The 27,829-nt window shown below is 40.5% G+C and overlaps 1 protein-coding gene across 4 annotated transcripts in view; it reads right to left on the bottom strand.

Moving 5' to 3' along the window:
- PATJ (PATJ crumbs cell polarity complex component) overlaps positions 1-27,829 on the bottom strand; it is a 161,838-nt gene that overhangs the window by 51,030 nt on the left and 82,979 nt on the right. For all 4 annotated transcript variants that reach the window (XM_068953372.1, XM_068953369.1, XM_068953373.1 and 1 more), the window contains 2 exons: positions 12,339-12,535; positions 3,736-3,827 (listed from right to left, as the gene is read on the bottom strand). In XM_068953372.1, coding sequence (XP_068809473.1) covers positions 3,736-3,827; positions 12,339-12,535 — 289 coding nt within the window. The remainder of the gene's footprint in view (positions 1-3,735; positions 3,828-12,338; positions 12,536-27,829) is intronic.

The following is a 27,829-nucleotide window of genomic DNA, read 5'->3' as shown; positions in this document are numbered from 1 at the left end:
TGGAAACCCAAAAGACAACCTGCATTCGCCACAGTAGCTCGGAAGCTAACGGAGCAGCTATAAGACTTCCAGGCCAGATAAAACGTTACTGAACGCTAGTCAAAAGAACAGCGTGCCTGGCTGATTGTTTTGCCTGTTTGCTAAGTTGCGTGAGCAGGTTGAATACCTTCAAATTTGTTACTGTAGAAAGCTACAAAACACAAGACGGGGGCGGGGGGGGGGGGGGAAGCGATGACACTATAACTGCAAACCTTTTATACGCTATTACAAGCTTATGTAACTAATGAGACCGCTGGGAAACAAGCCTGCATTAAGACCTATATTTTGGAACCTGGCCAAAATCAACTGTTTCTATTAACCATTGTCAATTTAATGGTGGAAAAGATGCTCATAAACCAGAGGGAGAAACCTTCAAATATAAAGGGACATCTATGGTTCTCACAGCGCTTACTGCACTATGTCTTACCAGCAAAAATTTCAGGAAAGGGTGGGAATGCAATTGTAACACTGCCTGGATATAAAAAAAGTGTGAACAGATTTTTATAGAGCAGATTTTGAGTTAGGAAAAATCAGAACACTGATGACACCTTTTATTTTTTCTATTTTTTTTTACCTAAAAAAATAAGTTCAGGCTCAACCAACACCAAATTATTTAATGACAGAAATTACAGAATTAGTTCTCACAGAAAGGCTTGAATTTCTGGGCTTTTTTTTATAACTGCTTAAAGAGTTTATGGAAATATCCCCCTGCCCTGAGCATGAACCAAAATAACAGAAATAGGAAAGCTTTGATGCAGTTCCCTGCTTCATAGCAAAGAGGAGGCATGCTTAACATTGAGCATCCATCACGTAAGAAATAAGGGCTCAGGATATCAAAGAGAATACTTTGCAGCAATAAATTAGTCCAAGATGTGCACCAGTTTTGTTTTTATGTCCCACCTGGATCAGCTCAGTCAAGTATGCAGGATTTTTGAGACTGCAGAATAATCTCTTTCTAGAAAACTATGACTCACTCGGGTCTTCCACTACCGAAATCAGAATCTGAACACTGTCAGGCAGATGAAGATCGATTCAAATTCCCTCCCGGCTCCAGCAGTATACAGTATTTTGCTGTAGTGAGCTGAGGCCGCTCCTTACTGTGTGGCTCCTGCATGAGTTTTGGCTACGTTACGCTGCGGTTCTTTGGCCTGTAAAAAACTACTTTCCCTCAGGTCAGCTTCTCAGGAGAAAACATTCGAGTTTTTAAGTCAACTTTCAGGTCGACAGGTCAACTTTTTGGAGATGAAGGCAACAGTTTGCAGTTGCAATAAAATGATTTATTACATTTTCCCTTTGGTAGGAGCTTTTCTCCTTAGCAATATAAAAGAAAGCTACATTGGTAACAGTATTCAGGAGGAGGAGAATATTATTTCTGTGGCAACTAGCCCCTCCTCCTTCTCAAAGCAGAGCAAATGTAACGGTATCCTGCTCTTTCCACACCATTAGAGCCGGGAGGAAGATATCTGAAATCAGCCAAGCAGCAAACCTACCAGGAGAGCTCACAGCCTGCTGCACTCAGCACTTTGTTCTCAGCTGGAAAAGCTATTGCACATGCACATAGGAAAGACGGATGGAGATTCAAGATGCCTGTTACTCTTCATATTCAGTTGGGCTGGCACCATAATGCATTGAGCAGTGGCATTTCAATATCTCCGTTTTATAACGTAGTTTTAAAATAAATTGTTCAATAAAGCAAGCACGGAAGTTCTCCTAACAAGCTATACCACTGACAAGACTTCTGGGACTGGCACAGTCTCTCAGTTCATGTTTTCAGTCAATCACATCCACTGATTTTGAGATCTAAGTTTTAGGAAGTTGAAGCGTCAAGATAGAAAGGGCTCACAGAATACCGTTTGTATGAGAAAGGAAAATTACTCTCCTTTCTCCTTAAAATTCACCTATAAGACCCGTGGCCTAAACCGGTATGGGTGAAATTTTGAAACAGCTCTTCTACTATGAGCAGTTTTTCCTATGTTGCAGCCAGTGCTCGAGTTGCTGCTCTAGTCTAGTGGGTAGCATTTCTCTTCATCGCTATTGAACGGCTGCTCAGGTCAGAAGAGACTCATCAGCTGTCAGTGCGCTCTAATGTATGGCAGGGAGTAGTGACAAGATACATGTCCTTTGGAAGTCTGAAGACATAAGTTTACAACCCGAATAGCAGCATTTAAAAAGTGAAATTTTTTTTTTTTAAGCCCTAGAGGCAGTGACAAGAATTATCCAGAGGCTACAGTATTTCTTTCTGTTAATTAGGATCATTATGACAGCTTCTCGCCTTCCAATCTACTTATTCTGAAAAAGGGAAATTATGGGTAAGAACTTACGTGCCCTTTACTACTTAAATATGATACAAAACATACACCGGGGATTTCCACATCCAAGGGGAACTGCACATTAGGGAGCACCCTTCATTGCAGCTCTACTGAGCCCCAGGGCAGTCTCTACTGGCATTAAATCTAAGCTTGGGCTTCAGTTTCATACGTTTGGCTTTTGCCTCTGGAGCTTCCACACCAGACACATTTTCCACATGCAATTAAGTAATGGTGAGTGAGTTGTTGTACATGACATTTAATTTTCAGTAGCTGGGGAAAGTAACACAGGAGCTACAGGCAAGATCATTAATCTCCTCTGAATCCTCTGTGCTGCCAAGTATAGCAACTCATTCTTCATTGTGCTAATGCTGCTCTTCCATCATTTCTGTGTATGCAGTACCAGACAGAGTCATGCCAGTAAATGTACACATTTATATGCATTCACTCACAGATTATTACATTGTCCACAGTTAGGCTGTGTGTGAGCAAAGAATACCAAACTATATGAAGCATGAGGTATATGTTCATGAGAAGACCACATTATACCCTGGCATGGGGATAAACGCCCAACAGCAGTCAGAGCTGAAATAGATGCATTCATGAAACTCCAAAATACTAAAGCATATATGAACTCTGGAAAAGAGACATCTTCAAAGGCTCCCTATCCAGGGTCATAAGAGTAACATTTCCTGAACTAGAACAGGAACTGAACAGACTGCAGGGGACACACAGAGGGGTCTTAGTTCACCCATAGGCTGAGAGGAAAAATTTTCATGCTTGGAGGTAAAGTCAACCCACACGTAATTCTTATGCAGCTGAAAGATTATATGGGTCTGAATATATTCCCTCCTACATACAGGCACCACAGGGCTCCTTGTCAAGTTCAGGTTTTCCCCTCTGTACAAATGAGCCTTATCCCACCTTTTAAATCCTATTCCCAAGCCCATCCAAAGCTGTCCTTCACATGTGCATCCAGCAGATAATCTACACTTGCCCGCTTTCCCTGCAGCAGCTCCTCTTAGCCTGTGCACCATTTTAACCCCCTCTGCAAGGCAGGCTGAAGCAAGGTGCCCATCCCTTCTCTGGGCTAGTTGGTACCAACCTGCAGCATCTTAGCCTGGGGGGAAAGAAGCTCTTACCAGGATGCTCTCCAGCCCAGGAGGGACAGCTTAAGTTTCTAGCAGACACTCCAAAACAGGCATTCAATTTCATTAGATCTTATTTTTTACATTATTAAGGAGAACTCTTCAACAGCCCTGAGATCATCAGCTGAGGAAAAGGTTTACTTCACTTCAAAGAGAACTGAGGAAGTTTAGCACTGACAAAACCAGGCCATGAATGTAACAAGCTAAAATATAAACAAACATTTTGATGAGAACTATCTTACCGTATGAAAACTAACTTGACCTTTGATGGGGCAGTCTTAATTATTGCAGAAGCATTCTGATGACTTCTTCCATACAATATCTGATTGTTTATCTGTTAAAACAAAATGAGAATATTCATGAAAACGGATTTAAAAGCAGGTATGCATTGTTTCGAATTTATATCACACAATCCAAGACTTCCAAATTTACTGTGGGCTAACAAGATAAGACTCAAAGAAAGTATGGGATGTAAAATAAAAATCACATTCCTTTTGAGAGTTATACATTATAATAAGAGCATTTCTCTAGCACAGCTGTGCTCTAGAAAGACATCACCCATGACAAGCACATAGGAGGAAATAGGCACCATGGCCTCTCTCCGTACTCAGCTCTGTCCTAGACTCCAAGGCCAATTTTCCCTTCCATCAGGAGGAGGACAGCGAGTAACCTGGAATTCAGAAGCAACACGTCAACACTAAATTAGCTTTCTTATCATCCTTTTCAAAAGAAAAATCATGATTTAATTTTAAGAACATGCTGCTTCTCATCCTGATTCCAAAAAAACACCGCAAAATTGCAGCCTTAGAACTGATTTTAAAATACTATGTTTTCGACATCTTAGTCACCAATTTATCTAAGAAAATATACTGAATTAATAGCAAAACATTCCAAGTTTTCTTCTAGACCAATACAAAACAGGAACCAACACAGAGCTAATTTAGTCTTACTAGTAATCCACAAATCAGAGAAGTCTTTTACTGTTCTTCATAGATCCAGTACCAGAAATAAAATGAAAGTTGAGTTTTGTTTCTACATTGTTTGAGAATAACTAGATCTGTGAAGAATCATATAAACAGGACAACAGCAAAGACTGAGACAGACACTCCTGTACCTCACCTATAGGCAACTAGCAGTTTAGGAATAGTTGCTATACAGACTATGCTGATTCCTCATTCCCACTGATAGAAACAAAACTAATAGCAGTGTGGGACAGAAAGAACAATTAAAGGATATGCCACATTACTTTTGTTGTTAAGGATCAAATACCCAATTACAGCAACAAACACAAAGTACTACTTTGGACAACTTTTCTGCATGCAAACAAACACTGTAGTTTTCTTAGGGAAATAGCGTGGCTGTAAAAGTAGGTGCTTCAGGACTTTTCTTTCTTTAGGAACCTGAAGTCCTTTCCCAATGTGAGGAAAATGAGATGCCTACTCATTCTCAGTGTCATGCTCAGCCAGTGTGAGTTTAACATGGACAGCAGCTGCCTAAATATCTGAATATAGTAGTTATTTTCAAGCCAACCAGACATTATCAGCAGCAGAAAATAGTAACGTTTAAAACATTTCATTCATTTCACAAGCAAGCCTAGCATTCAGTAGTACACCCCAGTGGGAGTGCAGATTACGTAACGTAAATATGAGTACCACAACAAATTTCAAAGCTGGGAAAAGCTGAGTTGAGTATTGTGAAAAAAAAACTATGTCAAGGAGACAAAAAATGCTTGAGTAGTCTCTTGGTTCTACCCTGATGATTTCTAGACTGAAAGTTAAGCTGAACCAAACACTCCAAAAGGTAGTCAAGGAAAGCATCTTTCACTGACAGTAGGGAGCAAGACTACCAGGACCATCTTTCTTCAATTTCTACAATTCAGACTGGAATAAGCATCAAGATAAAAGTGTTCTGTGGAAGAACAGCTATTTACCCAAGCCTCTAAACACCTGTGCTTACTTTGGTGTTTGCTACCAGAACCAAAGCAAGGCATTTCTTTACAAGTGCAGTCATGAACAGTTACTCTGTTCCAGGTAAAAATGTAAACTAAATGTGAACATGGGATTCAAGACTATATCTCATGTTTTGGGTTTTTTTTGTTTTGTTTTTTGCCCCCAAAAGAAGGCAAAACTTTGAAGTCCTGAAATTTCTTTGAAGAAAGAGAAATTCAATAGCATTTGGAGTTACAACGTCAGTTCAGGTTCACAGTTCATCTAATCCAGTGTCTTGCCTTCTAAGGAAGCATCAGACGTTTCCAAGTAGGCAGAATAATGTGCTATTTAACCCTTTCAAAATTCTTACTCCCAGTCTCCTAAGTAAATTAATGCACCTCTCTGGAATTTGAGTGTTCGTACACCCTTTCAAAGTGAGCAGCCAGCACCATTTTAATACTTCAAGCTTTTCTCCCACTCTTTGCTTACAACATAAAATTTACATTCACCTTTGGCATACCAATGCTGATGTATAAAACAATTGCATAATGAAGCAGAGAAACAACTTACTAATGATTATAGAGCAACTTTTCATTCGTTATTCAAGGAAACATTCATACTGGATTTTGGTTTTGCTTTCCCAGCAGATTTTTTTGTCATTCAAACAGGAAATAATTAACCAAAAGTCTTAACAGCGTTGTGTCATATGGTCAGTCTATTTGGGTCATAGCAGTGACTTCGTAATACCCACATCTTATGTTCAATGGGTCAAACTAACATGCAAGTTCATCACTTAATAGCCTATCCCCTAAGCAGCAGTTATTCATAATAATAAGGAGGCTTGAAATGCAACAATTTACCTACCAATCTGTTTCCTGTGCAAAGACAAAACCAAGAAAGGTCCACACGAGTCTGAGACAGCCTGAAATGATCAGCCCCAAGCAAACAGCATTACGCTGAACTTCGGAAGGCTTCGGATGAGGTGCTGTTTGCAATTTTCACAGTTGGCAAGGTACTGTGAGAGGCAACCTCCTAGACCACACTTTGCTAATCAAAGACAAGCTTAAAAATACGGCAGGAAAAATGAATGAGTACTCAGTTGCATTGTGTGTTCAGAGCAGACTCCTAATATTCAGTGAGCTTGTTGACAAAATTTCTCTCAGTTTAAAAATAAATTATTCCTGGGAATATTGTCTGTTTTACCAATTGTTTGGAGTTAGTTAAATTACCATCAATTTTTCCAAACAGCAGACTTTTCAGATTAGAATTTACAGTCTTTACACTGGCTAAATTAATCCTATTCGGTGGATGTATCAAACAGTCCAAAATTTAATTAGCTGTGAGCTGGGTCTGTAAGTTCTAATTATATAATTACACAAAAATGAAAGGGTAATCAAAGTAATATATCTCCTCAAGGTTTCAGACTGTCCCACATAAGTTATTACAGACAGTATTAATTTTTCTTTTTTAAAAAGGTCACTCTCTTGCAAAGTAAATTGATGTTATACTAGCTTCAGATGAGTGATGAGTGAAGCACAAAAGCCTACTTTTAAAATCTTAAATCTCCCAATTTAAGTAAAACATAACATCAAATTAACCAAATGAGTATTCTAGGAGTCAAAACCTACAAATCTGTGCTTTATTTTTCCCATTAAAGATTAACTCTTCTCTTTCAGAGAAGGAAAAAAAACTTGACTAAACTGATCTAAATTAGCCTCAGTTCAGTGGATTCTTTAAATGCATTTTTACACAACTTATTGGAAATATAGTAGAGCACAGAGAAAGAAAAAAACTGCCATAGATAGGAGGCCAGGTCAGCACACATAAGTTTTAATGCTGGATCCTTAATATAAATCTACAGTGTTTTATGGCTGATTTTATCACGTATTCCAAATTTACTGTTGCCCGTACCTACAAAATTTTTGTTTTACAGTTTCAGATACCAAAATAACAGGAAGCACAAATGCACTGAAAGGTGAACTTTTAAATTAAGAGAAAAAAAACTTAAAGGATTGTTTGCTTCTCAAACTTTAATTTGCAGAAGAGAAACATTAGATATGAATATTAAAAAGAGGAGCTTTACTTCTACTATGTGGCAGTCATGGAAAATCATGAAATAAATAACATCTTGATTTTGTTTTTTTATAAAATCAAGTCAAATGACACCCTAAGCCCAGTAAAAGACCTGACATAGCAGATTAGCTTTCTATAATTAGTATTTGTAACAATTAATTAGGTTTCCTCTAACCACAGGAATTGCAACATTTTGAGATTTAACCAGATTCTACGAACCAATGGGAAAAGTTTCAAAAATTTGTCATAAATCAAATTATATAAACTGAAAATCTATAAAATCCCCCCCCCCCCCGAAATAAAGATGAGGAAAACAGTGGAAAGAAAATTATCAATTAGAATGTAAATTCTACTTTTCTCACCCAATTTCTTGCCCAGCACATGTTCAATCACATGCATCTGAAGCGATCAGACCATAAATTCCATAAAGACCAAAAATCCCCTGCCCTGCATTGCAATTTGGCTTTGCCCCATTGACTAGGCAGCAACTAATCCCTGTTGTTTCCCATGTAGAGAATGGAAAGAGAAGGAAGGGGAAGACAGAAAACTGCAGATTGCCCATGCCCTCATGAACTACAGGTTTTTCAGATCACAGCTTTATCTAATTTTGCAATTTAAAAATCACCATCTAGCACTAACCTTAATCAATAACCTCTAAAAAGCATATGAAAAAAAGTACCTGTGTTCTTATATAAGACCAAAAGGGCACTATCTCTCTACTCCTACTTTCAGTAAATGAATCTCAAAACAAGAACGGAAGCTATGACTATCATGCTTTAAATGGGAATTGAAAAAAAATCACCACTGGAGGTAATCATCCCAAGATTACTTCTTTTCTCATGCAAAAACCCTTCTCTCTTTCCATGGGAAAGTTGTTATCCTTCTTTTGGGATGGTACTACTTGCCTAATCCTAAATAACTATCTTGAAATAGAAAATGAAAGAAAAAAAAAAATCCCACAACAAATAAACTGAGAATGAAACCTCAACCCCCCACCCCCCATCCTAAAACAGAAGTGACATCATGATATTGCCTGGGTAGTTCATTTATTTAAAAAACTTGGGTAAACAACTAGTACATGTTATATTATTATAGCACCACTTATATCTATTCAAGAGTCTTAAAATAAAATTGCAATAAAAATACATTTAGCACAAAAGTTTCCTGGGTGGGCTTTGAGGTATGACAAGAACGGCATAAAAATTAATTGCCTCTCGTGCAGCAATCCAGAACGGACAAGAGAGAAACTCGTACGCTGACTCCTGACTCTGAAGACTAGCTCGCTCTCTCTCTCAGAAGTGCTGTGCTTCCCAGGGCAAAACGACCAAACAGCAGAAGAGCAGTTCCCTCCTAGTGCCTGTCCCACTTTCAGCAAGATAACCACGGACAGGAAGCAGGCAGAAAATCCTACGATCATTAATTTACTCTAGCAGAATAGGGCTCTGTACAGCTTACTTTATTAATAGGAATACAGTCGAGACTCTTATGGAGAGATAATAATACCTGGGGGGATTATTCAGTGTGAACAGGCCCCTGCAGAGCTCCTGAGCAGCGGGGGTACAGCCCTGTGGTATTGCCCCGCGGGCCAGCCTGGCTGCAGTCTGTGCAGGACCGGGTCCAAACTAATAAGACTGGAAGCAGTGCAGACACCTGCACTAAAACAGCAAGAGTGCGAAGCAGCAGCACCGCCTATGGTTTTTCTCCACTTTGAAAAATAACAAAAAAATAGAACTGTGTGTAACGTTAAAAGTACATTCTTGCGCACAGGGAGCAAATATTGCTCCAAGTACTTTTCTCCATGAACAGTATGAAAGTAGGGTTCAAGGGCCTTCTACCTCAAATAGCTGTTTTCTTCAGCAGCATACCCATCCAAATTACATCACAGAAGTCTCATCAAAAATTGCATGTAAACATTTTTTTTTTTTTACCGGGATCTCACTCAGTGTATAGGCTGGACCTACTTTAAAAATGAGCCAGCATCATGCCCCATGTTGATTGCAGAAGCTAAAAGTGAAACGGTATCTCGTTAATTCAGTGACAAAAGATTTTGTGAATGAGGAGTTAAGGCTGTCTGGCAGCATTCTGTATCCTTCAACCGAATCCAATCAAACTCCAGCTCAAAAGAAAATGACGAATTAAAATACATATAAAGGCATCCATTAATCTTCCCTTATCAATAGCCAACAGAAATAATCTGTAAGTGTGTGCCGTAGTGTCCACTGTCTTAACGGATCAACACTAATGAACAGCAGGCTTCACTGGGGTAATCTGGGACAGTATGCAGGAATGCTAGAGCCTTCCTAAGATGTGAATCCCTTCTCTTGCTGTCACTCTCAAGTATCCAAGCTCATGTGTAATCAAAGATGCAGATGCCAATAAACTTAAAACACCCAATTAGATGATGGATGAACTGGTCTGTCTGCTTGCTGATGAACAGATAAAAATACTGTGAAAATGGCTTCAAATGTTTAAGAAAAACATAGCTGTTCAAAATTCAATGGAATAACTAAGTGACTACTGGGCAATGGCCAGCAGCACCAGCATATATCTAGGTGTAGTGAAGCACTACCCAAACGAAGAGAAGTTAAGTTGCTCCATCAGTAAAGACTGTCCATGCAGGGTACTGACTGAAGCACGGATACCACGGAAGAGATGAGTGCTTTTGTGCCTTAAGACTGTACTAAGAGTCTCTAATTTTATGGTTTTAATTGGAGAGAACCAACAACCTGAATTCTCTCATTTCCAGCTTTTAAGGGCTTGAGTCTGCAGACAATGCTCTTTTAACCCGTTCTATTGTGGAAGACATACATAGTAGGACTAGTTAACCACCCTAAGCTCTGCATTACTGCCATGGAAGTAGCGTGAAATTACATTCCTGCCCCTGGTGAGCCCTATACTTCACAAGTATGAGGACTCCTAATGGCTACGTTTATTGAAAAAACCTGCCAATGTCAATGCCCGTTAGTTCCATTTCAGTGCTGTTTACATGTAACACTGAAATGCTTTTAAAAGGCAAAAACCCAAAGCTCTGAATAATTGACCGATGGTGTGAACATGAGCTGTCTGCCCGTGACTAATGTACAACCCACTCCTTTGTAACACAGGAGAATGTTTTGACACCGGATACAAACTCACTGGGGACGGGGCTGAGATCACCACATCATTTTGTGCAAGCAATCACACTTCTGCCCACGAGTGACATACCTTTAATTTGACTGCAAGGGCAAATGAGAGAGGTAGTTACTAAAGTCCCTTTGACCTTCAGTTTATTTGAAGTGTGGCATTTCTGAAATGGTGAGTGCTACTTTTCTTCCACTGAAGAAAACAACCGTTTTATCTCCAGCTCAACAGGGAGTCGAATCAGGGCAACAAGAACACTTTTGAAAAATGATACTCCTAACACAGCTCCCACATGTAAATCCCAAGCCTTGAAATATTTGTAATTAATCACAGATGGTGCATCTTTCAAGTACAGCAATACTTAACAGTAGATCAAACAACCACCACAAGGAATAACTTGCGAGATACCAGCAAACCTCAATGAAGCTTTCTATTTGGGAAAGTCTATCAATACAAAAGGCTCTTTCAAGTTTCTCTTAAACTACTTGGTCCATGATATACACAGAGGAAAACAGCACCATAGGTCCTTTCAACTGCCATACACATGAAATTTGTCAGTTTTCAATATTTTTTTACAATTGGAATGGGAAACCAGTGAAGGAAAGAACATAATTTTGAAGGAGAAAGTTATTTGCCTAGCAAGCTTCAGTAAGCAAGAGAGACCTTCATGCCATTTATCACGCTTACAAAGAAATAATAAATTTCAGATGGTGTGATTATTATAGCAAAACAAGCCTTTCTTGTATCACATGTCTTGAAAACATGTAATTATGCGACTGTTAAGACAATGAAAAATGTTTAGGCAATTCTGAGTTCTCCCAAGGTATCCCCAGGTAGTCAAATTGCTCTTTTTTGAGTCAAGAAAACTGAGAAAATAGCTGGTGCGCTAACGTCACAGAGTTGCTGAAAGACGGAAATTTACCCCCCGTGGAGAGCAGCAGGTCAGCATAAACCCACTCCTCAGGGAAAGCTTTTCTGGAAAGGCAAGATCCCTGGGGATGGCTGATTTTTCAAATCTATGAAGCAGTCCTGACGTGGGGAACCACAGCAGGTACTGCAGCAAAGCGTCATTCTGCAACAGCTAAATATCAGATGAAGTGTAAGAAATCTGTAATTTTCAGGCTGAAGATGAAGCAAGGAGATGGGAGAAAAAGTGAAGACAAAATACTTGCTGATGAGCTCTCTTGCCTTGTGGGTGAAATTATGCCAAACACGACTAAAGAAAACAGTGGGGTAGTATTTTAAGTTACAACAGACCAAAACAAAATTACAGCAAGACATTTTGTTTTATTTTCAAGATGGGGGATACTTCTGTCATCTACAAAAACACATATGGGAACATTGAGGGGGTTCTGTTTTTTTCTTTAATGTAAGGTGTGAATTTCCCTTTGAAATCACATATGCACTACAAGGATAGATTTAATATTCCCTTCCTGCTTTTCAACAGTCCCTCCCTAAGTGTAGCTAGTGAACATGCTGAGAGCACAGACTTCACTGACAAGGCATTAGTTTTCCACAGGCCAGTGATTTTTGTTTCACTGGAAACACGTTTACCTGCCAAAGGCCATGTTCTCAATTGGCATAAATCAGTGCAGTTCCTTGCTTCGGCCACGTAATTCCATTTGCAGGCTTTACTTAAGGTTCAAATAATAGCTTCACCAGTGCCTCTGCCTCTCTCACTCTCGCCACATGAACTTTATTTAGCACTTAAAGAAAACACTTACCTCTAAAAGCTCATCGCCAATATGCATCCTTCCATCTCGTCCTGCAGGTCCATCCGGATTGATACCAACTACAAAGATGCTCATACGAGATCGGTCCTTGTTCCCAGCAAGACTCAGTCCAAGCCCATTTTTGTCTTTCTCAAGCTCAATAATGTGCAACTCTCCCGGTAGATCTGCATACCTTTGCCTAATTTTTTCTTCAAAGATAAAGAAGAATATAAAACAAGTTGTATGCAAATGTTTACAAACACACACAAGCACACTACAAGTGGGAGTTTTCTTGGCATTTACTCTCTGTTAACTGAGGTCTTTCCAGCACAGAATCTAAAATGCTATTTGCTGTGCCTGATCCATGCTTTGCGTCCACTCTCTTTCCAAATAGCTAAGGCCACTGAGAGATATGAGACTGCTCTTAGTTATTTATCTTTGGATTGAGCCACAGAAGCCCAGGTTCAGTTCCTGCTGCAAAGAGACCACTCAGTTGTCACTATATCATTCATATCATTCACAGAGTAAAATGCAAATATTGTTCACATTAAAACTGCATCATTTTAACTCTATATGCAACAGACTAGTTCTAAAACAAAACTTTTTTTGAAAGGAGGGTTGAAAATAAGGGAATTCCAGAGGCACCTCTGTCTCACCTTGCAAAAACTATCAATTTCAGGAAACTCATAAAGTTGGAGCCGCTTAATTAACCATTGTGGAAAACTGGAATGCTTCCCTTGCAAATACACTGCAAACTCACATCTCACCATGACTCAGGAACATGCTTGCTGTGCTCTACTTAAAATTATTTGCTACCGTGCAGAGGATTACTCAAAGCAGATGTCAGTAGCAATGCCTATGAATGATTTTAAATCATCAAGTTTTTAAATGCAGCCTCACTTGATATCAAGGTAGTTATTTGTCTCTCATCTACATTTCAACCACTTCTGTGGTAGGATGCAATGTATTTCCAAAGTTATTTGGAGCACGTTGCATGTCTGTGGAACCGAGCATGCTGACAGCTGAATGTGAACGTCTTTTCAATGGGGGCATACAAACAGCTGTAACTTTTGATTACAAAGGTCAATCATGGGAAAGGTTGTTTTTTTCTGTCTGATTGTCCTTTGCCAGTTTTATTCCGACTCAGAGGCAGTTTTTAAAACTAGCTTCATAACACCAGCTGCATCCAATGCTTCAACTGGGCCACACGCTAAAAAAAGCAGATAAAGAAATTTTGCCGTGACTAGCTTTCACCCTTAGTAAAAAGCCCAAGGAGAAAGAGAAGAGACTGATGCATCATGCATTAATAAGAGAACAAAGAGATATTCTATGTTCTGCCACATCCCTGAGTCAGCAGCAGTGGCTGGATCAATATCCATCCTATTACCATCCTACAATGGGGCAGCATATTTTAACAATATGATTTAACCGCTGTAGTGAATGTTTCCATGACAACAAGGAAGAGGGGAAAGAGTTGGGGAAGGTGAGAAAGAATGCACTAAAAGTGAATAAAAAGAGCTGGAAGAAAAACGATAAAGAGGGGTGTTCACGACACAGCCCACAGGCCACATGCAGACTGCCAGGGTGATTTAGCCAAACTCCAATCCACCTCAGCTGTATCTCTTTCTTAGGCAACTTGTGGGCCGAAGACGCTGCTCAGACTGCAGCAGCCCATGTCTAGATGCCACCTTCCTCAGGACCTGCTGCGTGCACCATCGGCTGTGCCTGGCTGTTCCAGCTCTGGTGGCCCCTTCGGGGTAGGCGGAGCGCACAAGGACAGCGTGAGCAGCCTTGTCTCCCATCCCAGATGCACCCAGGAACGTGGACGCGAACAAAGACTCGTATTTTCAGGCCAGTATTTTCCTGCCTCTCTCAAATCCCTGCTGGCCTGGAGCCTGAGCATAAAAAGCTGGGGGATGCATATTAAGGATCAAATGCTGTCCATGGAAAGCTGAGCCAGTAAAGCCCTGCAGAGCTCTGCACAAAATCAGAATACCATAACAAATTAAAAATCTTGCCTATTGCTATCAATTTTATGCTCAAACTCATATAATTCCATTAAACAGTAACCAATGTTACTGCATGGTTCTTTAATATACATCTTGACCCCCTTAGTTAAGAAATAATTAGGGGTGTCATTCACTACTTGAATTGGAAAGTGTTATTTTTCTGCTTGGTATGCAGGATACCCTTCTTTAGAAAAACAGTAAACAAGGAAAGGTCTTGAAAATGAGGCTTAGGAAAGCACAGCAGATGCAAGCATATACGCTGCCATGGATGTTTTGTTCATGCTGCCAAGGTTTAACTTCTTTTCCCACTGTCCAAAGTCCTGACCTGAAGACTGCTAAGTTGTTTTCTGCCTACTGTAATTAGCCAAAAAATGAACTTGCTACAGTGCAGCAAGCAGCTGCACTGCACTTCCTTGGTATCTCAGCCTCAGGAATACTAAAAATAGTCATCATCAGAAAAGTGGCTTCCTACTTCTGCAGGGAGAGTAAAGAATCAGCACTCCAGAGAGGTGTAGCTGGCTGATCACTGGTCTGCCACAGCTCGTTTCATTGCTCATTTTACATGGACAAGACATCTCATTTTCATTTGCTAGGAGCAAAGTACACACCTACAAGCGTGTTTTTAGCAACTCATAATGAGACGCACAGAAAAGAGGTTGCGGGGCAAGGAGAGAACACACTTAAATGCTGTACAGATGAAGAGGCGTACCTTTAGGGACTGCTTCAAGACTCATTTCTTGTTTGTCAGTAAAACTCCTTTAAATTCCCGAGCCTGATGCTAGTAGCTCTGTGACACCATGCACACTGACAGATTGCTCCCTCCTCAAGCTGCACACAAGTACCTTTTGGGACCACCAGCACCATTAAGCCCGCTGTAAGCTTTTTGCAGTGTTTTCTCCTGCTGGAGCAGCATAAAATGCTCCTCATACAGGAAAAAATATTAGAAGTTTTAAAATGCACATACATTCCTTTTCCATGTTGGGCTGAAACTAAAAGTATGAGTGTTAGTGCTCCAAAACCTAGCAATTACGGCAATTGCTTGGGATGAGAGAGAACCACACTGAAGTTTCTGACCTGCCTGCACTGGGCCAGGACCTGAAATCTGGGGAGCCACTTCCTAGCTCAGTGCTCCAGCTACTGGTCAGGAATCCTGCTCGGCATCCCCATGGGAACAGTTCTTCCTTGTATAAAAAAGTCACTGGGCAAAAAATGGAGACCAGCTCCAAGGGTAATAACTTTTTTTTTTTTAAATCTTCTTGTCATATTTTATTTGTTAACAAGGAAAAGGGTATCTCCCCCCTCAACATGTTTTTGTTTGGGGAACAAAAAAATCCATACTCACAACAGGGAAAACTTCCGTCCAGATTGAGCCCTTCGTGAAATTATTGTATCCATTTAGGAAGCAATGCTTTTAAACAGCTGAGGCGACTGAAGCAGACTGAAGCTGAAGCATTAGGACGCTACAAAGGAAACCGCCCAGGCGCTGCACGCCCCTCCAAGCACAGCAAGAGGACACCAGCATCACGTACTGCTGGGGAAGATGCACATGTGTGCAAACACGTGCTGGTGCACATACAGATGAGCAGAGATACCCTGCTTTTAGGCATCAGCCTCCTCAGCTAGGCATGCTGTCTCTTCTTTGAGCAGCAGAAGGTTCTGGCTCTTGCAAACGCCACCTCCTACAATTAAGCACTCTTGGAAGAGTTGTCCTCACTAGCGAGCAAGTGCACTGTAAATGATAACATACCATTCCCAGCAGTGTCATTGTGTTACTCATCCCATCTGCATACAAATATCCTTTGGGCACCCAGCTGACTTCCTATAACGTTCTAATCGTAGTCTCAGTTTGCCTCTTAATAAGAATCTCGTAAGATTATTTTAAACAAGTATTTACTGCTTAAACAAACGTGCATCTAAGGCACCTTCTTTGTAATGCCTTTTTCAGCTGTTTTCTCCCCCCTCCAGCTGGTGCCACTTTGCAGCCCTCTGCCTAGCATTGGGGAGCCAGTTAGCATCTGCTTTTGCAGCGAATTCCATTATCTGCCTTCATTACCCGATACTTTACACAAGGTAATTGTAATTCTGTTGTTACTGCATTACACAGGGGACATGGAGTTCTTCGTTTTGGCACTGCATGGAGTTGTCTCCGCGTTCAGTGACAATATGCTTATCAAAACTTCAGCAAACATATCTTACCAATGATATTCAGCTAGCTAATGCTGAATCCACAGTTTCTTTTAAAATACCATACAGACACAACGTGAACAAGAAACGCTAGTACACTCTTTAGTGATCACTCTTGCAAGAGTATTTCCCAGTTATATTAGCAGACAATTACCACATTTCAGAAAGAAACCCCAGAAATGGAAGACAACTGCTTTCAAACAATATACCATTATGCTGCTGCATATGCTGCCCCACTCCAACAGCTCTTCCTATTATATTAAACAGAGATATAAAAGAAATAAATGGAGAAGATACAATCAGGACATTTGCGTTTCCGTGACACAGTATTGCAACAAATACACCATTCGCCTGTACGGAAAAACAGACACCACTTCTCAGGAAGGCAAGAGACTTTAAATTACAAAGGTACATAAGAGTCTTGCAAAAGGCTGAGCAACCTGCTTCCCAAGGCTGCTGAAATCTGCAGTTACATGAGCTGAAAGGGAAGAAGGGTTTCTTTTTGAACGTGGTGTCTCCACATGACGCAAATTAGAGTCCATCTAGAAAGGTAAAAAGAGGAAAGAAAAAGCTCTGCATGACTCAGCAATACAACTGGTTTTCGTATCAAGTGGTGAATACCAAAACTGCCGATGCAAAATACAGAAACAAGAAAGGGGGTGGGGGAGGGAAACACATTGCAAAAAGAAACGACAGCTGATATTTGTATACCAAACGTGACAGATACTGAGGTTTTTACATCCCTCTTGCATTAGCTCAGATAACTATTAGCAACATAGGCTGTCTTTTGGAGACTTTGCAATGGTCTCATTTATCAGCCTGTGTTCGTTTTAATGGTTTTTAGCTACCATTTTCATCACATAGTACGTAACACGGTCACAGTCTTAGCCTTCGCTGAGATTACTCTGTTCAGACAGCAGCGCTGCAGCAGCACATCCACTGTTTTTCATTTAGTAATGACAGATATCAGAATGCAGCCAGCATCCACCACCCAGAGCAAACCTTGCATATCAAACAACTAATTCCCTTCTTGGGGGGAATATATAAACACTATAAACATTGGGAGGGAAAAAAAAAAAAAGGAAGTCCCTTGAAAGCTAACCCTAGAGCTGTGAGGGCAGCACTTCTAATTTACTGATTACAATTTACAAGAACCTAAACAAGCCTAGTTAAGGGACCATAATTGAACAAATGGGGTTTTAGAATTCTCTCACTACTAATAATATAATAAGCTTATTGTTTTAATCTTCCCACCAGCCTCTATTCAGCTCCAAGGAGGCAGACAGTTCTTCAAACCTTATCTCAAAAGTGATGCAGTCTCCTGTTCTCGTAAGCTTTAAACTGGAAAACAGAGAGAAGGTAATTTCTGTAATGCTTTCTTAAATTTTATAAAATCATATGTATTCTTCTCTCAGTGATCAGGATGCAAAAGAAAAATAATGCAGTTATATTCAAAACTGGCAAATCCAAGGGAAGAGCCAGAGACTGTATTATAACCAGTCCTCTCCTTTGGGTGGTGAGAGGCGAGGATGGAGGCTGCTGGGGCCAGTACCTTTGTAGATAACGCTATCTCCAAACAGGCAGGTAGGCAGTATCCCTGGGTTGGGACGGGGCACCCATCTGATCCAGAGGCTCAGCACCTCCTACAATCCCCCTTCGAAAGCCACACCATCCCTCTGTGGCTCTGCTTCCTGCACCCCATTTGGAAGTCACTGAATAAAGCTAACCGATGACTTTCAGAGCAAAATAAAAACCAGCGTTTCTGCTATGCTTTGGCATACACTTCAAGCAACCCTCACGTCCCAAGCCCAAGTCTCTCAAACGCAAGGAAGAAAGAGTGAACTCCTAGGACACACGGCTGTAACTCTCCCCTTCCTCCCTCAAATCCTGTGAGCCAAATATTGTAATAATAATTTATTATTTTTATAAACATAAGTGACAGCGTGCACAAGGCAGCCATGCGCAATCAATATAAAATGCTACGTAGTCTCTCGTAAGAGCTGCACCACGGAGACACAGCCATCTCAGAAAGGACATCTAAAGCATGGGCTTTCACACTCTTGCAAATACTCAAGCCCAAGCTTGAGCCCAAGCTCAAGCCAAAAATGAGTGTGCATTAAACTCTTATGAGATAATATTCTTACCCTAACTTGAAGACTGCCTCTTTTCTTCTTTTTTGTGTGAAGAATTCAGGGTATTATTTGGTGTCTCTGCTTTTTGTCTCTAACTGCTTCCTTCAGCTCAGACTCCTGTTCCGGTTTGTACCTCTCAGGCCGCGCAAATGCCTGGAAGCACTTCTCAGATTCACATAAGAAAACTCTCCTCCAGTGCTTTCCTTAAATCCCACTTCGCCTTCACATCACTCCTCCTACAACTGAAGGCAAAAATTTCTACTAGTAATTTCTTGTCTAACTAATCAAGGAATAAGAGTATAATGAGAATCTCCACAATCCATTTCAAGTACCGTTTCATTTTCTTCCTAGGAGCAGATGACATTTAAAAGTCGTTATCACCTAATGTTGTTACTTCCTACAATCAAAAAATCATCCCACTCAAAAGAGAACAAACAGCAGAGAGGAAGGTGGCATTTAGTCCCTGCTGAAAAACAGCCTAGCTGCAGCCCGTAACATCAGGGAGCATCTCCAACGCTTGCACGATCTCACGTCAACATTTTGAACAAACAGATTTTTCCATCTATTCTTCTGCTTATTTCAGGCCCAAAGCGTCATTTCAGAAGTTTTCTGAGCAGGTAGGAAGGGATACTATATGTTTTTCTTCTTTTTTAATTAGATGACAGGGACATGATGAGCCTACTCATACTGCTGTTTACCCAACAACTTTCAAATTTTAAAAAGAAGCTTTAGTGAAAAACTGGTAAGCAGAAAATCCTGATGCTAATAACCACTGAGTATAAGGGAACCTCCCCTCCTCTTTACACAACTCTTCCACTCATTTGCCTTTCAAATTACATATTAACCCCCATCAAAGCAGTTGGAGTTACTCAGAAGTGGCCTCCTCGGGGTACTGTGATCTAGCAATCAGTGACCAGCATGGAGCTCCAAGGGCCTCTGTACCGACCAGCAGTCCTGCAGTCTTGCACGTTTTGGTGCAAAAGACTGGCAAAAGCTTCGGCATGTTTCTTGCCTAGCAACTGATAAATTGCATATTTTATCTAGATAGCAAAGACACAAAACAGACCAGTTGTTCAAGCATCACACTGTCACTAGTTGAATAAAAACAGTCAAATAGCAACCCTCCCCCCCCCTTTTTTTTGGATAAAATCCTCTACGAGAATACAGTTATGTTTAAAATACAATCACATTGTGATTGATGTTTGGGCCCACAAAAGGCAGAGGCATTTTGAACTAATTACATCCTTAAAACATGGGGCAGCCTCAAAAGGAAGCCAATGAAGGCTCCATTTTTCAGCTGCTGAAAAGGTAACGTGCTGAAAAATACTGTACAGTATAATATTGCATTACATATATCGTACCATATTGTAGACATCATTTAAGGCCAAAATATGTGAAAACCTCTCCTGGCATAACATTTACAGTCCAGTGGTACACTGTGGGACTCCAGCAATTGGCAGATTGTTTGGCAGCCGGGCACGGTGTGGCCTGCAGATAACAGGCAGCTATCGCCACCCGCCAGGCTGGCCTGCCTGGGGTCTCCCGAGAGCACAGCAGCCTTGCATCCGCTCCGCTGCACACCTAACACAGCTCTCCAAGCAGCTGAGAAATGTAAGAACATTAGAAAATACTGATTTCCATCTGCAAAGTCTCGAGCAAATTTGAAACAGCTCTAAGCACACACTGCTTATCCTTCTCGCCTGCTGCAGTGTGGGCTATGACGTGGCAATGACATGCCAACCAAGGTACTGGAGCGATCTGTAAGGATCAGGTTTCCAGATGCTGCGATAGACAGTATTTTAACAATCCGTTCCGCAGTGGAGTTCTCCTTGGAAGATCTTGCAATTGGGATAGAAGTTCCTTTTCTAAGCTATTCTTTTTAATAGGAGCAGCTTTTCTGCCTTGCTCTCACTCACATCGCTTTGCTAGGATCTCTAATCCATTCTCTGCATTCGTATTTGAAAGCTGCTCATTCATTTGATGGAAGAGCAAGTGTGTCCAAGACTGAACAAAGAGTATTTGGAGAGCTCTAATCCATTGCTTTTCTGCTTAGTCTCAGCATTAACAAATGAATATTGTGAACATTTAAATTCTTCCTCCCTTGACAGTAATATAGTGTAACTCGATCTGACAATGTTTCATCTTTAAATAACGATGTTACCACAAAGCAACTTGCACAAGTCATTATCTTGGAATCTCTCTGCACTGAGTCTAATTAAAGTGAATGGCATTAGAGCATTGTCAAAAACTGCAAGTTCATTACCTAATGAAGGCTTTTATGGGCCTGAGCCCCAGCTTTCTCAGCTTTTACAATAAGCAATTGTAAAAGGAAGCACAGAGAACACCTCTCAGAAGCCAAGATGACGAGACATTTCTCGCCTACTGGCTCATTCTGATTTAAGAACCTGCAATGAGAGCCTGAACCTCCTTCGTTTAGAGAGAAACTGGATGAGAAAACTGGGAGACTTTGGTGTTTAAACAATGAAGACTTTTTGACCAGCAAACAGGATCCATGCCAACAAGCTCAAAGATACCAAGGAAAATCTTAAATGACCGCTCCTAAAGGAAGGTCACCAGAGGAACTGCCACTATTGGTAAAACGTAGACAAAAAGCATAAAGCTTCCAGAAGGACAGCCGCTGTAACAAGCCAAGACACCATTCAAACTCACTGAACTGGCTGAAAACTAATCCTAGAAGAGAAGGATCAGTGCTCTGTTGTGGAAGGGCAGGTGGAAAGGAGGAAGGCATGCTGCGCAGGTCGGGGTAGGAGCGCAGCGGGCAGGAGACGACAGGAGTGCCCAACCTGAACTCCAATTACTTGCTTTGCCCCTGGAGCAGAGCCTGGCAGCCCAGCCAGACTTAGGTAACAGTAGAGTGAATTGACAAGGACCAAATTACATTTTTACATTTAAAAAATATGGTACAGTAGTTTAAATCTGTACAGCAATTTTGAAATATGCTGTGTCAGTGATTAGAAAAGATTAAAGCTGAATGAGTCATCTAGGATTGTAAAACCCAGGGAGATACCCATAGAGCTATGCTGGAAAACACAGTGCAAGTCACAACAGTAGGAAGACCCAAGGAAGATAAATCACAACTAAAGTTGCTGATCATGACCTACGTCAACAGTGGTCTTAAGGATCAATTTTAATGCTGTTTCATATTTCTACTTTTTAGTTATTTTAATAAAGATTGATTGTTATTGGTTAGTTACCGCAAATTTATCTGCGGCTAAAGATGGCATTTATGTGGTTTGTTCCTTCTTTATGCTAACCAACGGGATAAAATGCTATATAATTACTTACAGAAATATAACACTTAATATACATCCATTCAAATGCTTAAGACTTATCACATATGTTGGATGCAGTGAATAACATTACTTATACAGTATATATTTTTCCTTGTGACATACACCACCCGTATTTGGATGGAAATTAGAATGCAATTAAAATATAAACAAAAGCTTTTTACTAAAGAAGTACTTACAAATGGGCTGATTATAATTTATTTATAAGATTTATTTTATTAAAATGTGTTTATTTAAAATTGAAATATTAAACAAAAGCATTATTATTCATAGTAGATAATGAATTGAACCAAAAATTTTATGGTGATCAGAAACATATTCAAATGGTCTAAATTCCACTTTGTGGAAAGGTTTCCTTTCGTCTGTCTTCAGGCCTTCACAAACACCTAATCAACAAAACCCACTACGCAGTGACCTAGGTGGAGGGTCTACCTTCGGACCACAGCCATGTACACTTGTGTAATTTTAAAACTAACAACTCTCAAGTTCACACTCTTACTTTTTATTCACAGACTGGAAAAGGAAAATATCCTTTTTCAGCTTCTAAAAAAGTTATTCAAGTTTGATAAGCTCTTTTTATTCCCACTGAATTAGTTAAATAAGCTGCAGAGAGAATAGGTCTTTGTTTCAAGCAGCTGAAGAAAAAGTCAGAAGCTGGCTTCTTACTACAATACGCTCTTGGTCCAGGCGTTTAGCCACAGACTTCTCTCAATTCTCTGGATGCACACATACATTTCCTGAAATTTTTTTTCATTTAAATTATGTTAACAGATTAGCGTAAGCTCACGTCGTTATGTAGGTTGCTATTTAAAACTTACAGCAAATGTTTCAAAGCAGAAAATATTTTATTTAAATTCAGTACAAACCTGATTTCAATCAAAAAGCAGTTTAACATAAAGAAGGTGTGCATCCAGTCCTTAGAGGACACAAGGTAATACAGATTACTCAACTCATAGACAGAACGTGCAAACAGATCCAGCCATCCCCATAAGATACGCTGAAGAGATAGGCAGGACTCTACAGGTTGGCCTTTACCTGTATTTCAGTTTTGGAAACTCAACTGTTTAATATTGTTTATCTCCTTTTTGGTTTATTTTTGTTTTGTTTTAACTTAGGCATCCATTCAGGGTCAGTATTTTGCTAGGTTCATACCTGGTCAGCCTTTTATCAGAACGATCACAAACACTCACGCTATCTGATGAATGCTGAACTTTAAGATCAAGTTCTCTAATTCCCAGTGCTGCTGAGAGGTCTATCAGGTCCTTGAAGGCCACTCTCGCACTGCATTTTGGTATTCCACATATAGTAGAATAAGTATAAAGCCAAGTTTCCCAACATCATGACCATCATGACTTGCCTTTGCTTGCTGAGGTCAAATGAAAGTGAAAAATGGCTGCAACAACTGACAATACTGGAGACTACCTATTTTTCTGCTTTAGAACAAAACAGATATATAGGAATAACTTCACTTTGAAGCCTCTTCTGTTAACAAAAAGGAAACGCTAATAGTTACTTGACCATATAAGTTAAGTTTCCATATTCTCAGCTCTGATATATATGTACTGTTTATGAGGTTTAACATTTTAATCTTAACATTACATGTAAAACAGATGGCACAAGCTAATGGCACACCACCACTGGGGAGCTGTTGGCTCACCACCTGAGGCTTCATGTATAGATGAGACACACAGCTGGAAAGACAGAGACCTATTCCCACATCTCTGAACACAGCTTCTCATACAAAACTTGGCTCTCTTGTGACTAAAAGAGCACTACTGGCCATCTCCAGTAACATTCATCCCCAGGATCCCTTTCTCTGGCCAACCACCGAGCAGCCAGACTCAGTCAACAGTCCCACAGGTGCAACGCTGCTCGCCCGCTGCTGACCAAGGCCCACCACCCCTTCCCGTTTCCGGGCCAGGTAATCGGCAGCCCCCATTCACATGCTTTGTTTCCTTTTCAGTCTGGTTCAGCTGCTGTACAGAAAATATCTGTGCAGCCTGTGTACTTCCTTGCTGAGTTGGTGTCTTAGCTCGTGGAATCTCACCCTGAGAAATACTGCAACTTTAAAGGAGGACGAGAAGGTAACGACTTCTAATATAGTTGAACAAGTAAAACGGAAACTTCCCAGTTGAAAGCATACCTTCTGATTAATGCTGTTGTTGCAAAAGAGAGAGAGACACCATCAAGTAATGAATTGACTCAAATGTCTCCTCTTAAAACGAGAAAGCAAGGACCTATTGCTTGAAATGATTTTAACTTGTCATATGCAATATAAACTGAAAATAAATATGTACACTGTGCTAATAAGAACAAAGAGATTTTTCTACCACTGAAAGAACCAATCATCTAAGAATCAGGACTGATTTCTAAGAGCACACCTGGCACAGTTCCATTTTCCTTTTCCATAAGGTGAAATGGGGGGAACTGGACAGATGAATAGATAATAGTTCCCTCATACATAAAAAACCCACCATTTAAGATCCCTGTGAAATCATAAAACAGTCAGATACTCTCCCCAAATAAGCCATAAATCTTATTTAATCATCTGACTTCACAAACTATTCAAAAAGTTAATCATGTTTATGCAGCACTTATGACATGATAAAACTTGATACATTTGATTAAATGAGACAAAGCTCTGTAGCAGAAATTTTATTCTGATTTTTTTTTTATTTTACTCTCTCCAAAGGACAGAGTCTGGCAGACCTGTTTTCTCTTCTTTGGAGAGTAAAATAAAGCTAAGAGTTAGGGTCAGATACCTTTGCTTACATAACATTTCAAATTAGTAGCGCTGAGTTTATCTGCAGAAGAGAAATAAAATCCCAACAAGCGAACAGAATATTTTAACAGGTTTTTAAATATCAAAATATGTTATTAGGTAACTAATAGCTTCTCTCCCTTAAAGTATTCAATAAAATAAAGCTATTAATGCATTAAGCTTTGGGAATTTTTTAAATGAACACAATTACATATAGGAAATTCATCACATATATGAATGAAGACCTGCAACATGTCAAGCGCTCTCCCTTTTCTGCCTGGCAGAAGAAATCCATCTCCAAGGATTTATCCAAGGAGGAAAAGCCAAATGGACACATTTCAACATATTAAACAGACTTACGTTTTCTACTCTGCCTTGAGGAGCTATTCACCTTACAGAAAGTTGAAAAACAAATGCTTTAGAGAAAAACAAGAGTGGAGTTTGATGGTTTTTACTGTAATTTTTTGGTTTGATATTCGGCTGATTTTAATTTTTAAACACTGTGCTTCATTATAATGACATTAACAGATGCTTTCCTTTGTGTGAATTTAGCCCTCAAATTCAATGATTCTGAGGTTTCCAAGACTTGCTCCTCAGAATTAAACACAGTCTTTTGGTTAAGCTGGAACTCTATCGATCCTGATTATTATTTTTTATTTTTAATATTTTTTTATTTTTAAATGGCCATCTAACTCCTAGGAATTGTGGCACGGAGCTCCACAAAGCTCTTTTACACTGTGTGCATCTTACTACGTATGGCTTAGCAAGTCACCTAAGGGACCAAGCTGGTACGGAAGCCAGGCCTTCTGAACTGCATTCCAGAAGTAATTAGATTTTACATCCTTAATTTACATTAATTTTAATGTACATTTAAACCATTTCATTCTGCTTTCCGACAGGAACAAAACATATCCAATCGCACCCTGTGTGGCTAGGCCCCTGCCCAAAAACTTTTGAACCTGCTGTCTAACTTGAAGCAAATCTGATGGTGAACTGGAGGTCTCAAAGGTGCTTTAAAAGGTTCATGAAAATGGGCAGCTGCACAGAGGGGAGAAGACCAATAAATACCCTGACTGAGGGAAAGCTTCAGCATGAGATCAGGCCTTATTACAGCAGCAGAGAATTCACATTAGAGAAAGCCCTTAGAAATGCTCCGGCCACAGGAAGAGCTTAAATCAGAAGCCCTGGTCAGTCAAACGGAGACACAGATCCGTAGGAACTGAGCTCCGCTAGCTGCAGGGCCCCTTGCTGAACCCCTCGCAGCCCTGCAGGTGATTCCTGCACGGGGCAGAGCACAGCAGAGTGGAGCAGAGTGCACCGCAGCTGTCTGCCTCCCCCTGCCCTCCCTCAAAACATCGCTCCGGGTAGAGCGAGGAAATCAGCTGGGCAACAAATCGGAGAGGGAACAGTCTGCCAACACGTGGCTGTGGGGGAAGAGGAAGAAGGGACAGAGCACACCTACCAACTGGCTGCTGCGAGGGTCCATCAAGGGCCACCGAAGGGTTTGCCCACCTGTTAGCGCCAATGCCAAGAGCCATCCACCCCGTCGCTATCACAGGTCCTGCTCGCTCGCCCCCTCCCAACATGTGTTCCTGTGCCAAGCCCTATCCATTTACAATGCCACAATCTGTCTTCTCGCACACACAAAAGGATGACTACATCGTTCTGTGCCCGAAAAGCTTCACTGAACTCCCCATTCCTCACAAAATCATCTTCAGCTTCCTTCTTGGCCCTTACTCATAAGCTGACCATGCTCATTCTTGCATACAGCTCTATTTATTCCCTTGTCAATCAGGCTCTGGTCTCGTCTCATTTACTCCCCTTCCACTCTTCTCTCAGCCCTTCAGTGATACTTCACCGACTGCTTATCAACAGTGTCAGGGCATTCACTTAATGGGTTTCTTCCTCTGAAGAACAGTATTGCAAAAATCACTTCTTCTCCACTTTTAACTCATTAAAACCTGAAATGAGATCTGGCTGTAAAATTGCTGCATTGTCTATTTAAACATATTATTGATATACACACAACAACGTGATAGTGTGTTAACCCTAGAATAACTTTTCTGTCATATCCCTAAAAGAATACTAAGTCACAAAATTAAGACTACCCATGCAGCCAAACCTCGTATGCTTTAAAATCAATTCTGTCGCCAAGCATCTAAAAGAAATGTAGTTTTTGGTGCAGAACACAATTTGCATTAATGTTTATAATTCAGTGCAGAAAGAGCTTTCCAGATCTGATGGTCCACCTCACCAGTGAACCCAGCCCAGGAAGCAGGAGAGCCACAGCACCTCGGGAGTCTCTTCACCCCTCTCTGTCCATCCACAAGATCTTGCGAGGCTCCGTGGCCCCCAAAGACTGTACTACAAAGCAGTCGCGGCTTTAAAAGAGCAGATGGTTTCAGGACACTTACACACTGAAGAAGGATGGGATATACTTCATTGCTGTTTCAAGGTACAGCAAATGCTGCTGCTTGCTGTTTACTCCCAGAGCACCTGGGGGGATTGAGGCTTAATACTACGATACCATTAAAGAATCATTTGGACGGTATAATCCCTCTCTCCCCTCACAAGCATAGCATAAAGAGGCATAACAACTCCACGCACACGTGCACGCACAAACGAATGCCTTATGCCTGGATACTCCATGGCATTTTCCTCCAAATTACTCCTAGCTCAGGTATGCGATTCAATTCTAAGTAACAGCTTGTTACAGATACAAAAACTTATGTTTAATAACTCAGAATATTCCCAGAAGCACCACACCATGGAAATGACAACTTCCCACCTCACTTTATAGAGGACCTGGTAAAGTATAATATGCAAGTGTAACTTTTTCAGGTCTAAAAAATTGCTGTTTAAGCTTACTTGGTATTTCATAGACATAAAACACTTAAGAATATTTACATACAGGATAGCTAGTGTACTTGATTTTCAGGTAAGGGATACAAAAACCTCCAAAGCTACCTAAAGCATTTTAAGGAAAGCAAGCTGTTAAAGCCATTTCATATCCACAGAACAATCACAAAATGGTATAATGATGTCAAGGTTTACCACTCCTGCCTTTGGACAGCATGCACAGACCACCTGCAGCTCCGTCACTCGG

The sequence above is a fragment of the Struthio camelus genome, chromosome 8, assembly GCF_040807025.1.
Source record: "Struthio camelus isolate bStrCam1 chromosome 8, bStrCam1.hap1, whole genome shotgun sequence".
NCBI lineage: Eukaryota > Metazoa > Chordata > Aves > Struthioniformes > Struthionidae > Struthio > Struthio camelus.
Note: the sequence above shows the minus strand (reverse complement) of the source record. Positions and strands in the feature narration are given on the sequence as shown.